The 22,849-nt window shown below is 45.3% G+C and overlaps 1 protein-coding gene across 3 annotated transcripts in view; it reads left to right on the top strand.

The window, feature by feature from the left end:
* The window catches only part of Igsf3 (immunoglobulin superfamily member 3), a 100,158-nt gene that overhangs the window by 32,662 nt on the left and 44,647 nt on the right, over positions 1–22,849 (top strand). For all 3 annotated transcript variants that reach the window (XM_008834027.3, XM_008834029.3, XM_029564001.1), the window contains one exon: positions 21,502–21,879. In XM_008834027.3, coding sequence (XP_008832249.1) covers positions 21,502–21,879 — 378 coding nt within the window. The remainder of the gene's footprint in view (positions 1–21,501; positions 21,880–22,849) is intronic.

Here is a 22,849-nt window from a genome sequence, read left to right as displayed (position 1 = left end):
AATCTCTACGTATCTGATGATTACTAGTCACAGTTGGTTATACTTGGATTCTTAGTACCTGAGTATGGATATAAAGTCATCAGGTAGATTTCACTGGTAATGTTTATCACCTCTACTGTTTAATATGAAGTAAATTTGTATGCTTCCTCCTCAAATATGTCTTTTTTTAAAAAAATTGTTATTTTTCTGTGTATATCATACAGAATATCCCATACAATCTTATCTATATACCTACTTCCCAAATAGCACCCTCCCATAGCCTCCCCCTCCCACATACTGGAGCCCATATACTCTGTCATCCCTGTTACTGTCCTGTGTTGTCAACACCCCCAACCATTCTCCAGTGCTTGTTCATCTGCTGAATCTAGTCAGCCTATCTAGAGATCCTTGTTTTAGGAAGGTCAGCTGTTCCTCATCTAGCAGCAATCAGTTGTCAATATTCCTTTAGATAAGACAGTTTCTTCTGTCCTCCGCGGGCATTGCACGACATGGGTGCACTTACCTACATGCAGGCAATACACGCATACACATAAAATAAAAATAATAAATATTAAAAAAAAAAGAAATAGGAAGTGAAGGGAGTAGGAGGAGGCTAGACCTTTGAGGTTCTATTGTTTCCCAGTGATATCTTAAGTCTTAGTGGCTTAAGACAAAAATTGTTTTGTTTTTGATGAATTCTGAAAGTTAAGACTTCAGGAAGGGCATAGGTGGTTCTGCTCAGGTGCTCAGTTGCAGTCAGATGTGGGGACACTAGGAGTTAGGGCATTGGGGGCTGGCATCCCAAGGGCTGAGTTGGGCTTCCTCAGAACGTGGTGGGCTCAGAGCAGTCAGAGTGGGTGTAGTACCTCCGTGAGCATCCCAGAGAGTTGGTGGAAGTTTTTTTTTTTTTAACTTTTAATCACTTAGCCTTGAAGCCCCAGAGCCTGACTTCTGCCAGAATCATAAGCCCATTAGATTGAAGAGGGGGAAGAACAGACCCCGCCCCCCCCCCAGAGAGGAGGCTCAGAATGACTTGTCGGCGGGTCAAGGAAAAGGTGGGGGAGCGTCTTTGCCACTAGCTTGAAAATACAGCTAGGTAAAGAAATGGCATGAATAGGTGAGCTGCCTCATTGTGTAGTTAGGGTAGAGGAGAGTGGCCGGCATCACCTGGGGTTTGGTGGTAGTCCAAGAATCAGGCAAGAGACAGGAAAGGAGGCAGCAAATGCCTGAGGGCCATGCATGGAGATGGAGGAGGAGAGCAGAAGGTGTTCTGGGGTCAATGCCAGGCTTCCTGTGGGTGCTCACACAGATGTGAGTGAGTGAGGGCTAGAAGGGGTTGGGCTTGGCCTAGACCATGTGCTTTTGTTTTCTAGTTATTTTCTCTGCTTGCTCAAGCTACCCCCTTGCCCTGCTTTTTATTGGCCTTTAGAGTTTTGTTTTGTTTTGTTGTTTTTGAGATGGGTCTCCCTGTAGTTGGCCTGGAACTCACTGTGTAGACCAGGCTGGCCTTCATCTCAGAGATTCACCTGCCTCTGCCTCCAGAGTTCTGGGATTAAAGGTGTGCCACCACGCCCTTATGCTCTTGTCCCTTAGATTTTAAAACAGTATGAGGAAAATCTAAAAGTGATCTTTGTCTATTTTTACCATCTCCCTATTTTACTTTGGCTTGTATTTTTATTCATTAATTTTTGACTGGGCAATGCATGCTCATGTGTTTAATTAAAAGGAGTACCAGAAGATAGGCAGTCAGTGCAAATTAAGTCTGCTTCTCACCCGACCCCGCAGAGACCACTGTTCTGAGTTTCCTTCAGAAACCGTTCTCCACCATTTTTAACTCTTTGATGGGGACTGTTCATGGCAACAGAGCTGCTCTGATCGCAGGGCTTTGGTTTCACCTGTGTGGTATGGCGGCCTTGCTAGGGCCATGGACATCCCCTCCAAACTCATTAACCCACCCTCAGAGAGGTCAGAGCCTGTGGACTAAAAGCTTGCTTCAACCCTGGGTTCTGCCAAGTGTGTTCTAAACCTGTGATTTTATTGCTGCTAATTCAGGTCAGACTCATTCCACACTGTTCATTTTTCTTTCTATGGTTTCTTAGTGTTCTTTTAATCCTTAGATCATGATTTGGCATTCTTTTCATCACTTTCATAGGGGTCTTGTCCTAGCACACACATTATATATATAGTAATATAGGTGATTTGAATACTGAGATTGCAGAATTACAGTCCTGAAGCTAAGAAGGATTATCTGTTTTTTTTTTTTTTTTTTTTTTTTTTTTTTAAATGGGGGGGAAAAATTTTATCTCTAAAAAGGAAAATAAAATTTACTCTCTCTTCTCTTTTGTTAACTGACATCACAACTTCCATTTACTGAAAGCATACTATGTGCCAACTTCAAAGAACTTATGGCTATATTGAAGAAACAAGACTATTTTAATGGTTATATTCACTTTTTTTTTTTTTTTTAAATGGCAGGTAGAGAATTCATCCCTAGAAAGGAAATTAAAATATCATCTCACTTCTTACTGGTGCAATACACAACACCCACAAACTCAAACCAACCCTGCTGAATATTCTGGAATGAATGGTAACCTTCTACGACCCCCTCAGTCCTCTGGAGCAGGAGGTGGGAAACAATCCAGCTATGACAGGAACACTTGAACCCCGGGGCATTCCCAGTGGCTGGAGTCTGGAACACTGGTGCCATGCCCAAGCCTGGAGCTGATCTTAGCTGGCCTTCAAAGGGACAGATTGCCATTGAACTCTGGTTAATACCCAAAAGCAGCTCCTGGAAGCTGAGGGCTGTGTTTCTGCTGTGCACATCATCGATCTGTAGTATTTGAAGCTATTTTTCTCTGCAAGTGTCCACAAAATTCATTACTTTACAGTGAGGCTGGCATGGATCTCAGCAGTGGGAAACTTACTACTCAGGTCCCAGGCTCTTTTTCTTCTGGAAGTTTGCCTTAGCAAGTAAATCAAACACTCAGTAAACACACTGGTGTCACCATCCCTTTCTGGGAAGATTTAGGACTTTTCCAGATTCTGTCTGTGACTTTGCATTTTCTTGGGGTTGGCCTGTTCCCCCCATGAACCGGGGCCAGGCCCTGTGACTACACAGGTACAGCCAGTTAATCCTGCCAGACAAGGTCAGCAAGTTAATGAACACAATCTCTCTATTTACCCCCTAGAGTCAGGCTTCCTTTAATGGCCTTCCTAAGTCTGGGGAGCCAGCCATTTATGCTTGAAAAGGGATCATAAGGAAAATTGAAAACTTACCCTTCAGACCCACATACCCATTTGCTGCCCTGTGGGTTTGCACTCTGCCCTGCCTTCCAGGGGTGCTGATTTCCAGTGTTGCAGCCTTAGGGTTATTTTGAAGCTGGGTCTGAGATGCTGCTTAAGGCAGCACACATCACCACCACATAGTATCCGCCATGCTGCTGAGGGATGCTAGTCCCCTCCCTCAGATCCCTATCTTATCTGGATGTGTACAAAAGGCCACAGAAAACATGCCTTTTCAGCAGCAGCTGGAGTGGGAGACCTCTGGGGTTCTGAGTTTTGATTCCCAGGTAGGCATTTTCAGCAAAGCTTCAACCTTCACAGCTGTCTGTCAGAGCCCCACTCACCGAATCATTGTCTTCCCCTCTACCTTTTTTGGGTGTGTGTTTGTTGCTAGGGAACACTAAGCTACACCTCTACCCCTGAGAGTGTTTCCTTTGTCCTTCCCTCTTCTCTTGGTCAGCTTCCCAACCCCTCCCTTCACTGACAGGGTAACTTTTGGAGTGCGCTGCTTTCCAAGAACAGGCTCTCCCTCAGTGACTTTTGCTCTGTCTTGACCTTTGTGGTGAGTGGAGCTCATTTGGGAGCTTTGGGGTCTGTAACTGACAGACTGAGGAGGATCGAATGCCAGGTATTGTAAAGTGGCCTTGAATTAACGGACTTCTGGCATCTTTCTTGAATCGATGGGCAGGTTATTGTGGCCTATGGGGGCCCCTGCTGTCTGAATGCTTGCCATCTGGCAGCTGTATGTGTCTCTCCTAACTCTCCTGCTGAGCACTAGCTGTAGGTGGCAATGAGTTTTAGGGGTACATGGTAGGGTAGATCCCTTCCCCCCAGCTGTCACTCAAACCTGGGAGGAGTTCTAGATGGCTCCCAGAGCACCTCCATGTTCTCTGGTCTCTTATCCAATTTCCATAGTAACCCCCCTCCCTCCTGACCCCTACTGTGAGTGCTCTAACTGGGGCCTCAGTAGCTGTCAGCCGGATCACTCCTAGAACCACCTTTCAAGACACACTTTGGAATGCATGTTACCTTATTTATTTCTACTCCCCAGTAACCCTCCACTGCCACGGACTGAAGCCTGCCACCCGGGCTCCACCCCAGTCTGGTCCCTTCCTACTGCTCCATCCTGGTTTTTCTTTCTTCACTGTGTACCACCCCCCCGCCCCACCTGTCTGCAAGCTGCCTTGCCCTGGACCATTAGCTCCTTCTGTGGTTTTTGTCTTTAAGCTGCTTTCTGATGAGATCTTATGTGACCACATGGAAGGAAATACCTTACCTCTGCTGGGCGTGGTGGTGCATGTCGTTAATCCCAGCGCTGGCGGATCTCTGTGAGATGGAGGTCAGCATGGTCGACATAGTGAGTTCCAGGCCAGCTAGGGCTACATAGTGAGATACTGTCTCAATAAAAGAAAGGTCACTTCTATGAAGCTGTGAAGCCTTTACTGACTCCCCAGCCCCACCCCATGATTAGGGAAGATTCTTCAATCTGTCCTTGTATCCCTCACAGCATCATTCGTGCATCTTTTCTCCATCCCAGCATGTGGGGGCGTGGGTCTTGAGGTTTGGTCATTTAGCATCATGTCTAGCAAAGAAGAGGCACGGTATTATTTGTAGAATTAATGTATGAACTGAGCTTGGAGTCAGAGATTGTGCGTTGTGAAGCTGGTTCTGTATCCCTCTGTGACAGTTTTTTGGAGCCCCAATGTGTATATGTCATCTGTAAGATGGAGACAGTACACTGCTCTCACAGATGCTTGTGAAGTTGCATGAGGGGGGACTACTGTGGAAGTGCCAGTGTAGGGCAGGTTTGCACAATGCCTGGAATGAGGTACTCAGTCCTCATTTCTCCTTCAGGTGTTAACCATGATTTATTTCAGGCTAATACCTCTCCCTGTATCTGTGTCTTCTTCCAAAAAGGGCTTTAAGAAATTATTTATTCATTTTAACGTGAATATTTGTGTGCTTGTATGAATTCATATGTATATGCACGGGCCCCTGGAGGCCAGAAGAGGAGGCTTGCTTCCCTGGAATTAGAGTTACGGTTGTGAGCTACTATGTGGGTGCTGGGAACTGAACCCAAGTTCTTTGCAAGAGCAGCCAGTGCTCTTAACCTCTGAACCATCTCTCTAGTTCCTTAATGAGATATTCTTAACTCTGCCCTGAAATAGGATGGAACCCATTTCAGAACCCTAGGTTGGGTGGAGACTTTGAACCCTCACCGCTTCATCAGCCCCCGAAGCAAATGTTCAAAGCCTGAATCCTGGAATCTCAGTTGCTGCCGGACCTGTAGAAATAGCCTGGTGCTGTATGTCATGTTCTTGGCCCTGTGTCAGCCAGCGGAGGCCTCCATGTTAATGCTCAAACTTCTGCTTTCTCAGGCTTTCTCAGGCCATCTGTCATTCAGGTGCCTTCTTTGTGTCCTGCAAGGATGATGTGAATCAGGGCTCAAGGTTATCTGTTAATTCTGCATGGAGGCATCCGGTTGGAGGACGCCAAGAGCAGAGATGTGTTAGAAGGCTCAGAAGGGATCAACATGGAATTGGACGCCAAGAGCAGAGATGTGTTAGAAGGCTCAGAAGGGATCAACATGGAATTGAAAGTTTAGTAACTCAGGAAATAAAGAGTTTTTAGGAAAGTGACTAAGCATAAAAAATAGAAGTAAACAAGGTCAAATCTGAGTTCAGCCCCCGGCCCTGCACATAGAGGGCAGCTGACACCCACCCACACACTGCCCAGGCTACCTGGCCAGGCTGGCTCCAGCCGCTTTTGCCATCCTTTCCTCTCTCAACACATTCCCTATCTCATATCAATTCCATTGTCCCTCCTTAGGCCTTTGGCCTCTCCTCCCATTCCATTTACACAACTTCTGGGTGGTCTGCATTGAAATAAGGCTTTCTGACTTCTTTTGTGGGTTCCTAAGGCAAGTCATCTGAGAAATTGGCTATATACTGCCCTGATTCTGAAGGCATTCCACTCAGAGTGTAGAATTAGAAAACACAGTGTAGGGCTGGAGAGATGACTTGACTTAGCAGTTGAGTCCCGGGTTCAGTTCCAACACTCACGTGGTGGCTAACAACCCTCCTTAACTCCAGTTCCAAGGGATCTTCTGGTTTCTGCAGACATTGCATGACACAGGTATACTTGCATACATGCAGGCAAAACACTCATACACATAAAATAAATAATTAAAATAAATAAATTAATCCATTAAAAAAAATAGTGCAGGGAATAAAATAATCCCATGTTACTCAATCATCCCAAAGCATTTTCTTATAGATGCTGAAACAGCCCACACATTTGGCAGTACAAGGGATGGTTTTCTTTGGAAAAATGTTTTCAGCACCTTTTATAACCTCTTTGACCTTATGGTTTTCTTTGGAAAAATATTTTCAACACCTTTTATAATCTCTTTGACCTTTTACTTGGTTACATGCTTTAAACATTTTCAGATGTGTATATTTTTCTTTGTAACTCTGTGTGTTTGTGTGCTGGGGATTGGACCACTGAACTAACCCCCCAGCCCCTTCTCTGATTTTAAATGGCCACATAATACTTCGCCACATGAAGAGGTAACATGAATTAAACCTTTCTTTCTTTTATTTTCTTTTTTGTTCCAAGGGGCTGAGGCAAGGTCTCACTCTAACTCAGGCGGGCCTCAGCCTCTCAGTCCTCCTGCCACAGCCTCCCAAGTACGGGGATTCCAGGTATGTGCTGCCAGGCCTGTCTAATCTGTTGTTCCTTAGTGGACCTCTTCTTGCTTGTGAACGCCTCCCATGATGTGTTCAGTCTGTCACCTCCACCCGTCCTGGCCTGAAGCAACACAGGTGCTGTGTTGCCCAGGTCTCATGTTTGAGTTGCTGCAGAATTCATCTCTGCCTCCAGGGCTGTTTTGTGTGTCTGCCATGCTGACTTCTTTGTGTCCCTCTGAAGAACAAGCCAAATGAGCCCACAGTGCACTACCTGTTCATTGCTGTGCACAAAGCTCTGTCCTGGAGTTGTGCAACCCCAGAGCCTCCCACAGATGAGGGCAATGTGCAAGAGACTAGACCACCAAGGGTGAAAGCCAAGCTGAGGGGAAGGAGAGAATAACAGTGGATTGTTACCATAAGCAACAGGTGCCTGGGAAAATCCCCAGGAGCTCTATCAGTGCTCTTGACTATTTATTTTTAGTTGAGTGTACAGAACAGGCTCTGGAGAATGCTAGACATATTTCAGGGTGCCTGACCACCCATACTCACAAGGGGAGGCCCCACAGTTCCAGTTGCCATAAATAGTTATGGCTGACAGAATACAGATGTCCATCTGGTCGCATAGGCTAGGCCTGGGTGGAACGAAGTGCGTATTATAAATGACCCCCAAGTCTATGACATAGTGAGCTGGTTTTAAAAAAAAATTGGAAAAAACATGGGGGCTGGAGAGATGGCTCAGCGGATAAGAACACTGACTGTTCTTGCAGAAGACCTGGGTTTGTATCCCAGCACCCACATGGCAGCTAACAACTGTCTGTAACTCCAGTTCCAGAGGATCTGACAGCCTCTTCTGACCTCCGAGGGCATTGCACAACACGGATGCATTTACCTCCATGCAGGCAATACATGCATACACATAAAATAAAATAATAAATAAAATATTTTTAAAAAATTGGAAAAAGCAAAACCAGGGCTATCGAGATGGGTCGATGGGTAAAGGCACTTGCCTCACAAGTTTGATGACCTGAGTTCGATCCCTGGAATTCACATAAAGGTGGAAGGACAGAACCAGCTCCACAGAGTTATCCTCTGACCTCCACACACGTGCTATGGCAGATGTGCCCACATATATCAAGCACACACATACTACTTCTACTAACACACACTAATATTAATAACAGCAACAACAATAGCAGTAAATGAAAGCTGTCTGGTTAACTGAGATTGGTTAGGAGCATTTGCTGTAATAACCACAGGTGTAGCTGCAGCGGCAGTGTGTATGTGTGAGCAGAGTCTGTGGTGTTCAGACACTGGGCAGGTAAAGGTTGTGCCTCCCCAGAGGGCAGAGGGGCAACAGGACATTTTGAGAAGGGGAACCCAAGCTGTAAGGCTTTCCTTTTCTGGATCCTTCTATTCCTTGGGTTGCTCTGAAATCCTGCCATGGGTCTTTTCTTATATGTTGTCGGCCCTCCTGATGCCCCCACCCCTACTCCAGTTCACTGGTGGTATCCAGCTAACATCCAAGAGGACAGTGTGGACTCATCCCTGGTGTTTCCACCATTGAGAGGCCACCTGACTGCTGAAAGGCCCATTGCAGCCTCTCCCGGGGCCCAGAGGGGCTTTGGCAAGAAGGCACTGGCTGAAAGGGCCCGTCATGGAGTGAGAGGAGACTTGGAGTTTTGCACAGGGGAGTTTGGGGGAACTGGAGGGATTTCCTGGAGTAGGAAGTGCTCTGAGGCTGGGCACCCCAACTACAAGCCTGTGCATTTCTGGGAGTTAACACTGTTTTCTAGTTTTGTGTCTCTGGAATAAAGCAACACTGTATTGAAGGATGTGGCAGATCGAGTTCTCCTGAGTGTGTGGAGCAGTGGCTAGGCCTTCAGAGCCTGGCCTTGTTCCCGGGCCCATTCTGCTGCCTCCTTCCGTAAGTGAGTGACATCCTGACAGTGCCTGAGGAAGCCCCCAGCCTGTTTGTAGCAAAGGCCAGGCTTAGCTGCCTCTTCTTGGGGCCATGTGGGCATGGAGGGCGTTCAGATGGTGTTCTGCCAGCCTCCAGGAGAATGTACAGGAGTTACTAAGTGGCAGAGCCCAGAAGGAGTTAATTACTCTGGGCTTCCTGCAGGGAAGGCCAAGGGGTTAGTGAAGAGGCTGTTTGAAATCCACAGCCATCTTTCCAAGCTGAGAAACTGGGGTGTCCTGGGTCCAGAGGGAGCCTCAAATAGCAGCCAGCCGTAGTTACCGGATGCACACTATGAGGAGGAGCCCGGCCTGTGCTGGATCTCTGTGGTGGTCTTTTATAGGAACTTGTGCTAAGCTTGTGGTCCATGAACCCTAGCGAATGGTGCCACGAGGCTGCCCTCTTCAGCAAGCAACCTGACTCCTAGCCCATTTCCGTTGGTCTTTGAAACCAGACGGAGAAAGTGTGGTCAGGGTAATTACAGGGAGAGCATTTACAGGCAAGTAATCTGATCCCATCTTTTAATCCCCACCCAACCCCGAAAGTAGAAGGCAAGATATTGGTACTTACATCAAATAGGAACACTGATTGATTGCTGCTTCGACTCAGGGTGGGGTGGAGAAAAGTGTCCTGCGGCTGCTGCGTGCACCCTGAAGGCAAGATACTGGTACTCACATCAAATGGGAACACTGATTGCTGCTTTGACTCTGGGGGTTGGGTGGGGGTGGAGAACAGTATCCTGTGGCTGTGTGCATTCTGTAGGACAGGCTACAGATACAGGGCTGCCTGTCCTTGCAGATGCTTCTTCTGTGCCATCCTTAGCCAGGGGTAGGAAGGGGATGCAGGAGAGAATGAGAAGATGGTGAACTCTGGAGAGAGCATGGGTGATGATTGGAAGTGAGTCATGGGAGAGGAGTGGCAGAATTGAAAGTGCAGGTCTAAGGCTGGGCATGGTGGCACATGCCTTTAATCCTAGCACTTGGGAGGCAGAGGCAGGTGAATCTCTGAGTTTGATGCCAGCCTGGTCTACATAGAGAGCTCCAGGACAGTTGGGGCTATAAGGAGACCCTGTCTCAAAAAGACAAAAAAAAAAAAAAAAAAAAAAAAAAAAAAAAAGGTGCAGGTGTTTGGGACTGGCCTGGCGCCAAGCAAGTCACAGAAGGAAAGAGCCAGGGACTTCTGGAAGCAATGAGTGAGGAAGAGTCAGGCACTCCTTGCTTCTGGATGGTGGGCCTTTTACTAGAGCTCACTCTAAGCTTGGAGATATTAAACCATGAGTTTAAATGGTCACAGAGACTGAAGCTGGGGAATTAGATAAATTCAGATGAGAAAAAGACAAACAGGAGGCATGTGAAAAATAAGGGTGTGTTAGAAGAAAAATACATATAATATATACATATAAATCTGAACATTTGTTAATTTGAGCTGATTCTATGATAGAATGCTATGTAACTCTATAAAAGACAAGAGCTAATAAGAACTTTATTTGCTCAAAGTGAAAGAGTATAAGTCAGTGTAAGTATAATATTCATGGGGCTGAAGAGATGGCTCAGTGATTAAGAGCACCTGCTATTTACCTAGAGGACCTGAGTTCAGTTCCTAGCACCCACATCAGACTTCTCACAACTGCCTGTTAACTGTAGTTCCACAGGATCCGATGCCTCTGGCCTCTACACACTCACTTACCTAATTACATAATTAAAAATAATAAAGCTAAATCTCTGAGAGCATAATATTCATAATACAAATTCTGAATAATCCTGTATTTCATCAATACACATACATACACACAGGGTCTAGAGAGAGCTAGCCCTGAGGTTCTGCTAATCTGAGAATATGAAGAAAAAGCAGTGTTAGTAGAATGGTGATCAGTGGAGTTTGTAATATTAAAAAAGAATTCAGTCACTATTCTAACCCAAGTAAGGACGATTGGAATGCCTACACTGTTTTTCAAGCCACAGCTTAGCAGTGCTTCAAGGAAGCAACTTCAGCGCTTAATAATTTCAGCACATTAGTCAGCCACTCGGAAGCAGTGACCCAGCCCTGCAACACTAGCTCACAGTCTCTGGATAGGACGGGCTGTGCACTGGTCACTCAGCAGTGCAGAGCTAGGAGTTGGCTGGGGTGAAGTGAATCATTGCTAGTTACACCTTCTTAGAAATGGCATTAATAATTGAACATTTGTTAATCATCTTTAGGCTGTTTCTATTTTCAGTACCACTGGAGGAGATTCAGATTTTCAAAAAAGACTGAAAAGATGAATGAGTGATGCTTTTGCCCTTGAGCCTCGCACCAGGCCGGGCCATCTGCTGACTCCCTTGACTGTTAATTTGGTTTCCCTGCTTCCCGGCTTGCCCTTTGGTCTGTCCTCCAGCTGCCCCCAAAGCAATGATTCAAAAATAGGAATCCGAGGACTGGAGAGATGGCTCAGCAGTTAAGAGCACTGGCTGCTCTCGCAGAGGACCCAGGTTCAGTTTCCAGCACCCATGTTGGTGGCTGTAATCATCTGTAACTACAGTTCTACGGAATCTGATGCCCTCTTCTGGCCTTCATGATCATTGTGTGTACATGGTTCACCTACATACATGCGGACAACATTCATACACATAAAAATAAATAAAATATAACAATATAACAACAAAAATAAGAATCTGATTCATTAACACCCCCCGCCCCCCGTTTACCTCTCAGAGCCTTTCTCAACTCCACAGTACCAGAAGAGGATCTTGCCTTTATTAATGTGTCTCTCAATTGTGGCCAACTTCCTGCCCCTCTGGGAACAGCTGCAGTGTGTTCGTGTGGCACACACTTCCCCCATATCCTTTGAGATCTGCCTCAGATGTCACTACCTCTGTGAAGCCATTTTGGGGTCAGCCCGAGAGGATTCACCCAGTACCATGCTGCTGTCCTGTCTTCTTGGATTATAATCATCAATGTCATTTCTATCAGGAATGACTTCTTAGATTAAAATCTTACCTTAGTCAACCTCCCCTCCCTTTTATTTTTTGAGGAAGAGTCTCACTAGGTTGCCCAGACTGATCTTAAACTGCTGGACTCAAGTGCTCCTCCTGTGCCAGCCTTCAGAGTAGCTAGGAGACTTGTCATTTATACTTGTCAAATCAACTCGAGGGACCTTTGAAAAATTTTTTACAATTAATATATATTAATTGTACAAAATGGGCTTCATTGTAACATTTTAATACATGCTTATTATGTGCCTTGGTCATATTTGTATTTCCTCATTACCCCCTCTTGTCCTACCTTTCCTTTTCCTGACCCCTGTCCTCTTCACTAGGGATAGTTTAATGGAAGTGAGGACCCACATGTGGAATCTTGTGCCCGTGGCTTTTTTGGGTTGTCTGTTTGGCTTTGTGAATCCCATGCCACCCCAGGTCCTATGTGGACCTCAGTTAGCCTTGACCCTGAATGGGCACAATATTGACTTGGCATTGGTCTCCATTTATCCACTTTATGTAGTGCAGGTGCACTTAGCCCACTTCCCATATTCCCCAAGTCTTTGCCTCAGACTCTGCCTCTGCATGGTGAAGTCACTAAGTGTATATAACTCATAACATCATGAGGGTTAAATCAGGTAATCTCTGCAGAGTTTGTGGAACAGGGCAACATACCTGGTTGGGGCTCAGTAAGTCCAGCTGACAAGCTTTGTGTCTGCCTGTCCACTGGCCTGGAAGGGGTTGCACAAAGGATCTTTCAGCTCATGCCACTTCTGGTCCTCCCTTGGCTGAAGGCACTCAAACAGGAATCCCTTGATGTGATCAGTGATGTGCCAGCTCAAATGGCCTTCCGGACTGCTATGCATCCGGAGACCATGTCCTGAAGCACTAAGTTGGCCTGGTTCCTGCATCCAGCCTGTGTAGCATTGCCTGTTCTGACTTGGGGTTCTCTAGGTTCCCTGTCATATCCTTTAGAACCAGTGGGGCTGAAAGGCTTATTGGTGCTTTATCACTTATCTCTGATACTCACCTAGCACATGAAGGGAGGACAAACCACAGCCTGGGAAAGCCGTTAGTCATCTTCTGTGTCATGGAGAAAGTTAGTTAAACTTGAAGACCATTTCCTCCTCTGGTAAGTGTAACTGTAATGAAATTGAACTCATTCAGGCACGCAGGTGTTGGTGGTGATGTGTGTTAGGTGGCAAGGGCAGGACCCATCACAAGACTCGTTCATCTTCATCTTCAAATGTCATATATTTGCTCATTTAAAAACTGAGGAAATTGAGAAAAATGGGAAAATGGAGACTTTTACAAGAGATGTTGCTATTCCTGTAACAAGTGAGAGGGACGCACAGCCATCCCCACCATTCAGCAGCTCCATCCAGTACTGCGAATGCTCTATTTTTCAGGTACAGGGTTTTTAGAAACCTAATTTCACTACATAGGCAGTTTTGCCTTTAACCCAAAGTTAAACATTAATATTCTTTTTAATACTCCTATACCTTAATACTCCTATACTTACAGCTTTTATTCAGCCTTGCTTGATTGATTGATACATCAGTAGAAATGAAATGAAATTTTAAAATGCTCATTTGTTACTTTTCACAATATTATTTGATCTCTAGCGTTCCCAGTGAGATTGGTACACTGGGCATTATATTCCCATGTTCTATTTTTTTTTTTAATGTGTATGAGTGTATTTCCTGCATGTATGTGAGTGCACCCACATCATGTAATGCCTCAGGTCAGAAGAGGGCTTCAGATTCCCCTGGAACTGGAGTTAAGGATGGTTTGTAGCCACCATGTGGGTGCTGGGAATCGAACCCGGGTCCTCTGCAAGAGCAGTCAGTGCTCTTAACCGCTGAGCCATCTCTGCAGTCCCTGCTTCTGTTTTTTGAGAGGGGATCTCAATGCAATCCATGTTGATCTTGAATTCACTATGTAGAATAGGTAACCTCAAAATCCTGCTCCTTTTGCCTATACCCCTCCCCGCAGTGTACTGCGATTGCAGGTATGGGACACCACAGCTCTTTAAAAAAACAAGAGCAGCCAGTGCTCTTAACTGCTGAGCCATCTCTCCAGCCCCCTGTGTTCTATTTTTATGTGCGTGTGTGTGTGTGTGTGTGTGCGTGTGTGTGCGCGCGCAGACATGTGGAAGCCAGAGGTCAACCTCAGGTGTCATTCACATTTTTTATATAGTCTTTTTTGAAAAAGACAGGGTCTCTCTGTAGCCCTAGCTGGCCTGGAACTCGCTATGTAGACCAGGCTGGGCTTGAACTCACAGAGCTGCACCTGCCTCTGCCTCCCGAGTGCTGGGATTAAAGGGATGTGCTACCATGCATGGCTGTCATTCACATTTTTTAAGATTATTTTTAATTATGTGCATGTGTGTGTCTGTGTGTAAGTTTGTATGTGAGAATGCAGATGCCTGAAGAGGCCAGAAGATGGTGTTGGATCTCTTTGGAACTGGAGTTATAGACAGTTGTGAGCTGTCCTATGTGGGTGCTGGAAACTGAACTCAAGTCCTCTGCAAGAGCAGTACTCGCTCTTAACCACTGAGCCATCTCTTCAGCCCCAACCCTGTTTTTTGAGGTAAAGTCTCTCACTGGCCTGGAGATCACCAAACAGTCTAGACTGGTTGGCCAGCAAAGCCAGGGATCTGTCTCCACCTCCCCAGCACTGGAATTTTAAGTGCATACTACCATGCCCAACTTTTCTTCTGAGGACTGAAACTGGGTCCTTATGCTCATGTGGCAAGCAGTTTGCTGACTGAATCTACCAGTGTGTCTGAGCCACATGCAAAACGTAGTTGAACAGTGGTGAATGAACTTCGATGGGTGGAGAGGCCACCACTGAAGTCCATGTAGAGTTGGGAGGTGCATTCTTCTGACACTCCAATGTGCTCATTCAGGCATCTTAAAAATAAATTTGGATCCTGTACTGAGAGATGTAGGTCCCTGAACCTCAAGGCATGTTCTGAAAAATGATTGTGCAGTGTGGTGTCCACTCCCTGCTCATTAATTGCTGAATTACAACACCCAAGCCTGCCTTACCAGAACTTGAGCAGAGTGGATGTGGGCACATCCTTAGACAAGCAGCATCTTGAACACTACCTAAGTGGTATTGTGTGTTTATGTGGCTGGGGACCTAAAAGACTGTGGGCCTGGCTACTGGTCATGGCTTGTGATTGTCTTTTGGGTCTCGACTCCCTTTGAGGGTCTTTTGAAACATCTTTTTCCTAGAATATACAAATATGCATGTGACACAGTTTTACATGTAATCCTAGACTGGGAAGGAATCTTTGCTATTTTCCAGTTGGCTCAGGATAAACTAGTTCCAACTAATAGTAACAACAAACATTGACATTCTCTCAGGCCTTCTGTGACTCAAGAATTCAGTAGCATCTTACCTGGGCAGTTCTAGCCTGATGTCTCCCAGGAGCTTACAGCTTGGATGTCCTCTGGGCTTGCTGTCATGTGAAGGATTAACTAGGGTTGGAGATGGGCTTCTGGGTGACTCTGTCCCCAGCAGGCAGGTTAGTGCTGATTGGTGGCAGCAGCCTCAGGTGGGCTGCTTTGGAATCATTACATAGAGTATACGATCTGAGAGCCAGGTAGATCTACCTGAAATCAAGTGCAATGGTGGTCACACAGGTCAGCTCTACTTAGCACACTGAAAGAGGTATGGAAACCCTAGTGCAGAGCCTTTGTGCCCTGTCCTAGGCACCATGCCTCTGGCACAGTGTGTTCACAAACCCCAAAGGCATCTTAAAGTTTCATTACATGGGCATGCCTCATTAAATCATTGGCCATTGGTGATTGAACTCTGTCTCCAGCCTCTGTCCTGTTCCTGGAGGTCTGGGTTGGTACTGAAATTTCTAACCTGCTAAGCATGGCTAGCTCCTCCCTGGAAACTCTCTAAAGGCCCACCTTGAATCGTCTTATTAGCACAAATTCTGGTTTGGTAGGAAGAAACTCCCTGTGGGTATCAAACCCTCTTGTTATTCATGATCAGAACTTAGAACTGAGACAGAGATCAAATATCTATGTATTTGATATATATGTATTTTATATGTGTGTTATGCATAGTACATGCAAATATTCAGTATGCTACAATAATAAATATAGAATAAATTTTATACAGTGGTAATGCATTGTTTTTATTTTTGGTTAAGCTTTAGTTCATACTCATTGCAAGGGAGTGAAATAGAAAGAAAAAATACACTGACTCACCATTCTGCAGCCCAGTGTTTACTTTCTAGTCTGCTATATATAGTTACGTATGACACTATATCTTTCTTTACTTGTTAAAGAAGAAAGATATTTTGCTTATTACAAAGTAATCTGAAGTGTATAGAATGTCTGAAGTTATTATTTTTTTAAAGAAACAGTCCTCATGGGGAGGACACTTCTGCTGAAAACTAAGTGGGGAGATGGTCAGGCGGATGCCTTGAGCAAAGCTGGGTATGGTGTTACCATGCCACAGTACAGTTAATACCTGAATAAAACAGCCTGACATTTAACTTAAGTTTTTGCCCAGATGTCCCTTGGAACTGTGCTGTGGAGTCAGGCCTCACCCATACTTTTATTCAAAATTGTTTCCCCCTACATCAATTTTGGCGAACTACAAATTTAGATCCACCCTTAATTTATCAGACAATCTTGCCATTTCATCCCTAGACCTAAAACACCTCATATACAATGCCAAGTGTTCTTCTCAGTCTTCATTGTTTTCAATGAAGATGTGTGTTGTCTTTCAGCGCTTTGATGTGTTAATTCTCAAGCATACCCACATTCATTCCCTATCTTGGGGTTTAGTAGCAAATTGAAGCTCCCAGGAATCCAGGTCAGGCTCCCAGGTCACAAGAGCACATGGTTCAGTGACTGTAGTTTTTTTGGTTGCAAAGTTAAAAGTCGTTGGTCCAGATTCTATTTTATAACAGTCATTCATATAGCTGGGAACCTGGTCTCTTTGAAGGCAGCAGAAATCAGTGTAGTAGGCAGGGATTTAACAGAAGGAGGGTAGGGTATGGAAGGGGAATTACTCTGTTGAGAAGAAAATGCATTTCTATTTCTATGTTAAGATACACTTCCTTCAGGGAATGGTGGTGTATGCTTGTAATCCCAGCTTTTTTTGGAGGCTGAGGCAGGGGGATTGCCACAAGTTCAGGACCAGCCATGGCTATCTAGCAAGACCCTTTCAGGAAAAAAAAAAGTTTGCTTCCTAAAACCAGCCTTATTTTCAGGGATGAAGAGCTCTTTGTAGGACAGGAGGGAAATTAAGGAGATCTTTAATAGACAGTCTGGTTGACTTGTGGCCAAAGCATAGTCTTGTGTTTATTTGTCAGGACTGATTATAACCTGCTTTGGCCTGGACAAGTTGCTTTGACCCTGCTGCCCTGGCTCATTCAAGACACTTAAGTGTTTACCTTTGGGCATGGAGTATATGATCCGCTGATCAAGTACTTTTGTAAGGTCTGTAAATAGGATGCACTCTGGCCAAACTCATTATCATGATGGGCAGTATCTGATGGGACTCAGCTGCTTTCTATGGACTAGGAAAGACAAGAGAGAATTCCACTTTCTTGACTGCAGTGGTTGTAGAATCTTCAAGATGGGAGCTTAAAGCTACTGAAAGCTCTAAGTTAGGATGTGTCCTTTCATTTGGGTGTCTGGGTGTCAGCAAATAGAAGTCATCTTTAGTTCTTTGTGTATGTATGTATACATGTGCATGTGGAGGCCAGAGGTTGACATTAGGTGTCTTCCTCAGTTCACTCTCCACCTTATTACTTTCGAGGTTCTACCACATTTTTGTTGTTCTTTTGTTTATTGAGACAGGTCTCCCTGTAGCCCCAGCTGGCCTCAATCTCACAGAGATCCACCTGCCTGTCTCCCAAGTACGGGGATTAAAGGTGTGTGCCCTGCACCTGGCTTTTAAATTTTTTTTAATTTACTTTTTAAATCTTATGTGTATGAGTGTTCTGCCTGCATGTTAGTACACCCATGCATGCAGTGCCTGTGGAGGCCAGAAGATGGTCTCAGAACTCCTGGAACTGGATTGTTAGCTACCATGTAGAGGTGTCCTTAACTGCTGAGCCATTTCTCCAGTCCCACCTTACCTGGAGCTCATTCCTTCTGCTAGACTGGCTGGTCAGGAAGGCTCAGGGATCCTCCTGTGTGCATGCACCTCCCCAACCCTGGGATTACAGTCAGTCACTGCTACGTCATCACTACATACATGAGTGCTGGGGATCTGAACTCAGGCCTTCATGCTTGTTGCAAACACTTTACCAATACAGCATCACCCCAGTCCCAAGGCAGACAGTTTTTGCTCCCATATATTTATTTAGGATCACATGGAAGCATTTAAAAATTTCGTTGCCCAGACTGCACCCGAGATCAATGACATCATGGGGGCCATCCAGGCACTGTTCTTTTCTGAAGCTTCCCCTCCCTGGGTGCCTCTGACAATGCAGTGTGAGTTTAGTGATGGGAAGCAGTCCATAAAAGAAGATGCCGGAGTTCCCTGACCTGCCCCCAGCCTTCTTTGCAGTGGGCATGACTTGCTTGTGGCTGTTCTGTCATAGAAAACTGAAATGCCAAGCAGACCTAAATGTTAAGGAGGCTTAAATGTTAGGATTGTAGTTAGATTGTTTTTGTAGTGTTGTGCATTCCTGGAGTACTCAAATGTTTGAACTGTCACAATATATGTGTATTTAAACAGTCATAAAAGTACACATAACTACTGTTATATGCCAAATTTTAACATACTGAAAATTGCTAATGAGTTCCCTTCTCCATGGCTTTAAATACAGTAATGAATGTCATCAAGTAGAACATATAAGGTTCACATGCCACTTGGTCCTACTGAGTCATCTTGTGTGTGTGTGTGCGCGCGTGCATATACATGCATATGGAGGCTAGAAGTCCATGTTGACTGTCTTCCCTTTTTGATTATTCATTTTTATTTCCTGTGTATGAGTGTTTTGCCTGCATGTATGTGCACCGTGTACATGCAATGCCTGTGGAAGCCAGAAGAGGGTGTTGGATCCCCTGGAACCAGAGTTATGGATGGTTGTTCTTTCAATCACTTTTGACCTTATTCTTCAATCCAGGGTCTCTCAACAAACCTGGAGCTCCCTGACCCCAAGTTGGCTTAACTGGCTGGACAGCAAGCCCCAGGAAATCTCCTGTCTCTGCCTCTGCAGTATTAGGATATACTGTACCTGGCTTTTTTATGTGGATGCTGGGGATTAAACTGGACCCCTTATTCTTGTGTGACAAGCACATTAAGTGACTAAGCCTTCTTCCCAGCCCCTGCCATTTGTAAAAAAAATACTATTTATTTTTATTTCATACATATATGTATGCATGTATACATATATGAATACATACGTATATTTGGTGTTCGTTTTTCTGCTTCTGAAATCAAGATGGGGTTCCCTGTAAGGCTTTGTTTGGGAGAAAAGGTTCTGCACAGATGAAAATTTAAAAGCTATAGGGCCTTTCCTTACACAGCTGGCCTTTGGAGGACTGTTGTCTTACAGATTAGGTCAGTTTGCTTTAAGGCCCAAGGGCCCCCTGGGCTGGTCTGAGCTGCCTCCCACTGGGATTGGAGTTATCCTGCCTACACAGCTGGGTCCACTTGATGTAGGTTTCTTCTGGGCAGAAGGGGGTAGCTTCTGTGGGAGCTTCAGCTGGGAGTCGATGTGGGCAGTCAAGACATGGCATCATCTGTGCTACTGAGATGTCCTTGAGCAAGTATTGGTCATGGCCTGTCTCTAGATTCAGAGGCATAAAGTGTTCTAGCCAGTTTGAATCTTTTATTGAGGACTAATTGTGTCCTAGGCCCCAAGCTAGGAACTTTATAGACATTCAGTCTTTTCTACATCTTACTTTTCCTATTTTGCACATGGGGAAACTGACGCTCATAGGCATTCAGTAACTTATCTAAGGTCACAGCTAATGTGACAAAGCCAGCATTGGGACACATAGTAGCCCTCTCTGGAGACTTCTTAGAAGCTTTTTTATAAGTTGAGGGGATCAGGGTCTGGAGAGGAAAAGCAATTTGTCCGAGATGACACAGCTGGTTCTGGTCTGACTTCAGAAGCTCTTCCCACTACATTGCTATGCCTGGCATTTGGTATGAAGCTGATGCCTAGGGGATATGCCAAGAGGTGTACCTGCTCCCATCTTCCAGAGATTGAGTCAGTGTTGTGCTCATAGATGAATCCATTTTACATTGTTGTAAGAAAATGCCTAAGGAAGACTACTTTATTATTTATTTATTTATTTATTTAGTATTTATGTATTTGTTTATGAGTGTTTTGCCTGCATGTATATTAAGTGTACCCATGCATGCAGTGCCTGAAGATGCCAGGAGAGGTCATTGGAGCCCCTGAAACTGGAACTGAATCTAGGTCCTCTGCAAGAGCAGGCCTCTAAACCACTGATCCATCTCTCCAGCCCAAGTACTTTATTTTAAAAGGTTTTTTCAGAACTTGAAAGTCCAAGACTGTTAGTTGGCCCCATGCTTTTTGCTTCTGGTGAGGGCCCCGTCTGACCATGGCAGATGGCTTCACAGCATGAAGATGTTCAAAGGGGGAGTGATCTTATGGTGATGCTAACCCACTCCAGCCTGTAGCATTGGTCCCTTCTATAGGCAGTGCCCTGGGTGACTTCATGACCTTGCACTAGGCCCATACCTATAAAAGGTTCCATTACCTCTCAGCTTACCACACCGAGGGCTCAGTTTGCAGTACACGAAGCCTTGCAGACATACTCAAGTCGTGTCCAAAGCATAGCAGATGGTATGGAATGACAAATTAAAGTCACTGTATTTGCTCTTTGTCCCTGTGAGAGGATGCCACATGAAGGACACAGAGAAGGTAGACAGAGGCAGAAGTGACCTTGGAGAGTTATGTCAGTGCCAGAAGGTGGAGGCTTGGTGGGCTGGTAAGAGCCAAGGTCCCCAGGGCAGTCTTGCTTTGGGTCTCGATATGTGCTGGCCCTCACCCCATTGTCCGCTGGTGGGAACCGGGCAGCAGGAATCTGCTTGCTTCATATTCCTGTGGCTCGGTTTAAACTGGCAGCAGTTTTGCCTCCACTTATGGGGGATGGGGGATGTTGCTTAGGACGGGCTAGAAATGAAGAGCACAGCCTGCCCCCCTGCAAAAAGACTCAAGGACTTTCCAGCCAGCCTGCTAATCAAGGAAGGAATGCTTAATCTGAGTCAGATTGCAAGGTGGTCGCTTTTATTTGTTTTCACCTGGAGTTGTGCCAAGGATTCAGCTTTTCCTGTACATTTTATTAAAAACTTTATAAACAGCATTAATAAATAGATATAAAATTGCTGTATAAATGACAGAGAGACCAAATGAAATTCACAAGGGTCAACATTGAATAAGTAACAAAACTATGTCCTTGTATGATCAAATTCCCATATATGCAAATTAGACACAGCACTTTACCACAGGGTCTTTTAATTAATATTTATAAATCACAGAGCACCATGAAAGGGGCCAGTAAGCTTTTTATATTGCTATCGTGTCACACAAATAACAAACCCTCTGGAAATTGTTGCCTGTTTTTTTGCATTTAGTCAGAGAACTAAGCGAGCATGTTGTGTCTCTCCTCTATAGGTGTGGTGTCAGCTCAGCGGCAGGTCACCGTCCAGGAAGGACCCTTGTACCGCACAGAGGGCTCCCACATCACCATCTGGTGCAACGTGAGTGGCTACCAGGGCCCCTCTGAGCAGAACTTCCAGTGGTCCATTTACCTGCCCTCTGCCCCGGAGCGAGAGGTGCAGATTGTCAGCACTGTGGACTCATCCTTTCCTTACGCCATCTATACCCAGCGTGTCCGTGGCGGGAAGATCTATGTGGAGAGAATCCAGGGGAACTCAGCCTTATTGCACATCACAGAGCTTCAGGCTCGGGATGCTGGGGAGTATGAATGTCACACGCCCAACACCGATGAACGCTATTTTGGGAGTTACAGTGCCAAGATGAACCTAGTGGGTAAGCAGACACTGCTTTCAAGTAGCCAGTGTCAGGCCCTTCTGTCACAGTGTGCCTTATTTCATAGGACATTTGACTCTGAGAAAAAGATTCCTCAATATTTTAGAACTCAACAAAGAACATAATTGAACAAGATTTCTATGTTTACTTGTATATTAGTTTGGTTTCTCTTGCTATGATAAACATCGTGACCAAAGTAACTTGAGGAAGAACAGTTGTTTTATTTTTGTTTTATTTTTTTACGTTTTACTCTTCCAAGTGACAGTCTATCACTGAGGAAAGCCAAGGCAGGAACTCAAGGCAGGGCAGGAACCTGGAGGCAGGAACTGAAGCACAGACCATCCAAGAAACACTGCTTGCTCCTCTGGCCTGTGCACAGCCTGCTTTCTTATATAGCCCAAGCCCACCTTCCCAGGGTGGCATCACCCACAGTAGGCTGGCCCCTTTAACATCACTCAGCAATCAAGAACATGCCTCACAGACATGCCCACAGATTAGTATGATAGAGGTAATTCCCCAATTGAGGTTCCCTCTTCCCGAGTGTGTTAGGTTGACAACTGATGCCAGTTATGACAATCTGTAAATAGCAGACGGTTAAAGCTGAAACTTAGAAAAGATCTCATGTACGTGTTAGGGACCTCAGAGGTTAATCAGTCCTCTCGCTGGTGAAAGATGTTCTGGGGGTATATAAAGCAAGATCCTAGGATAGGGGCTCATACCTGGAATCCCAGCATTCTAAAGGCTGAGGCAGGAGGATGGCCCTGAGGTGGGTGATCATCTGTAGAAGTAGCATGGGAGATAAAGCAGGTGACATCAGCTGAGAGGCAAAGCCTCTGTAAGGACACGGGGATAACTACCTGTGTTACCACCCACCCCTCCAGAGGCTACAATGAAATGACAGTAGACACAGTAACGGGAGGATCATTACACAAGTGCAGTAATGTTCATGAGGGAAATCTCAGGAGAATTT

This window comes from Nannospalax galili, unplaced genomic scaffold (assembly GCF_000622305.1).
Source record: "Nannospalax galili isolate Female #2095 unplaced genomic scaffold, S.galili_v1.0 scaffold475, whole genome shotgun sequence".
NCBI classification, from domain to species: Eukaryota; Metazoa; Chordata; class Mammalia; order Rodentia; family Spalacidae; genus Nannospalax; species Nannospalax galili.
The sequence above is the reverse complement of the archived record's forward strand: the minus strand, read 5'-3'. Positions and strand labels throughout refer to the sequence as shown.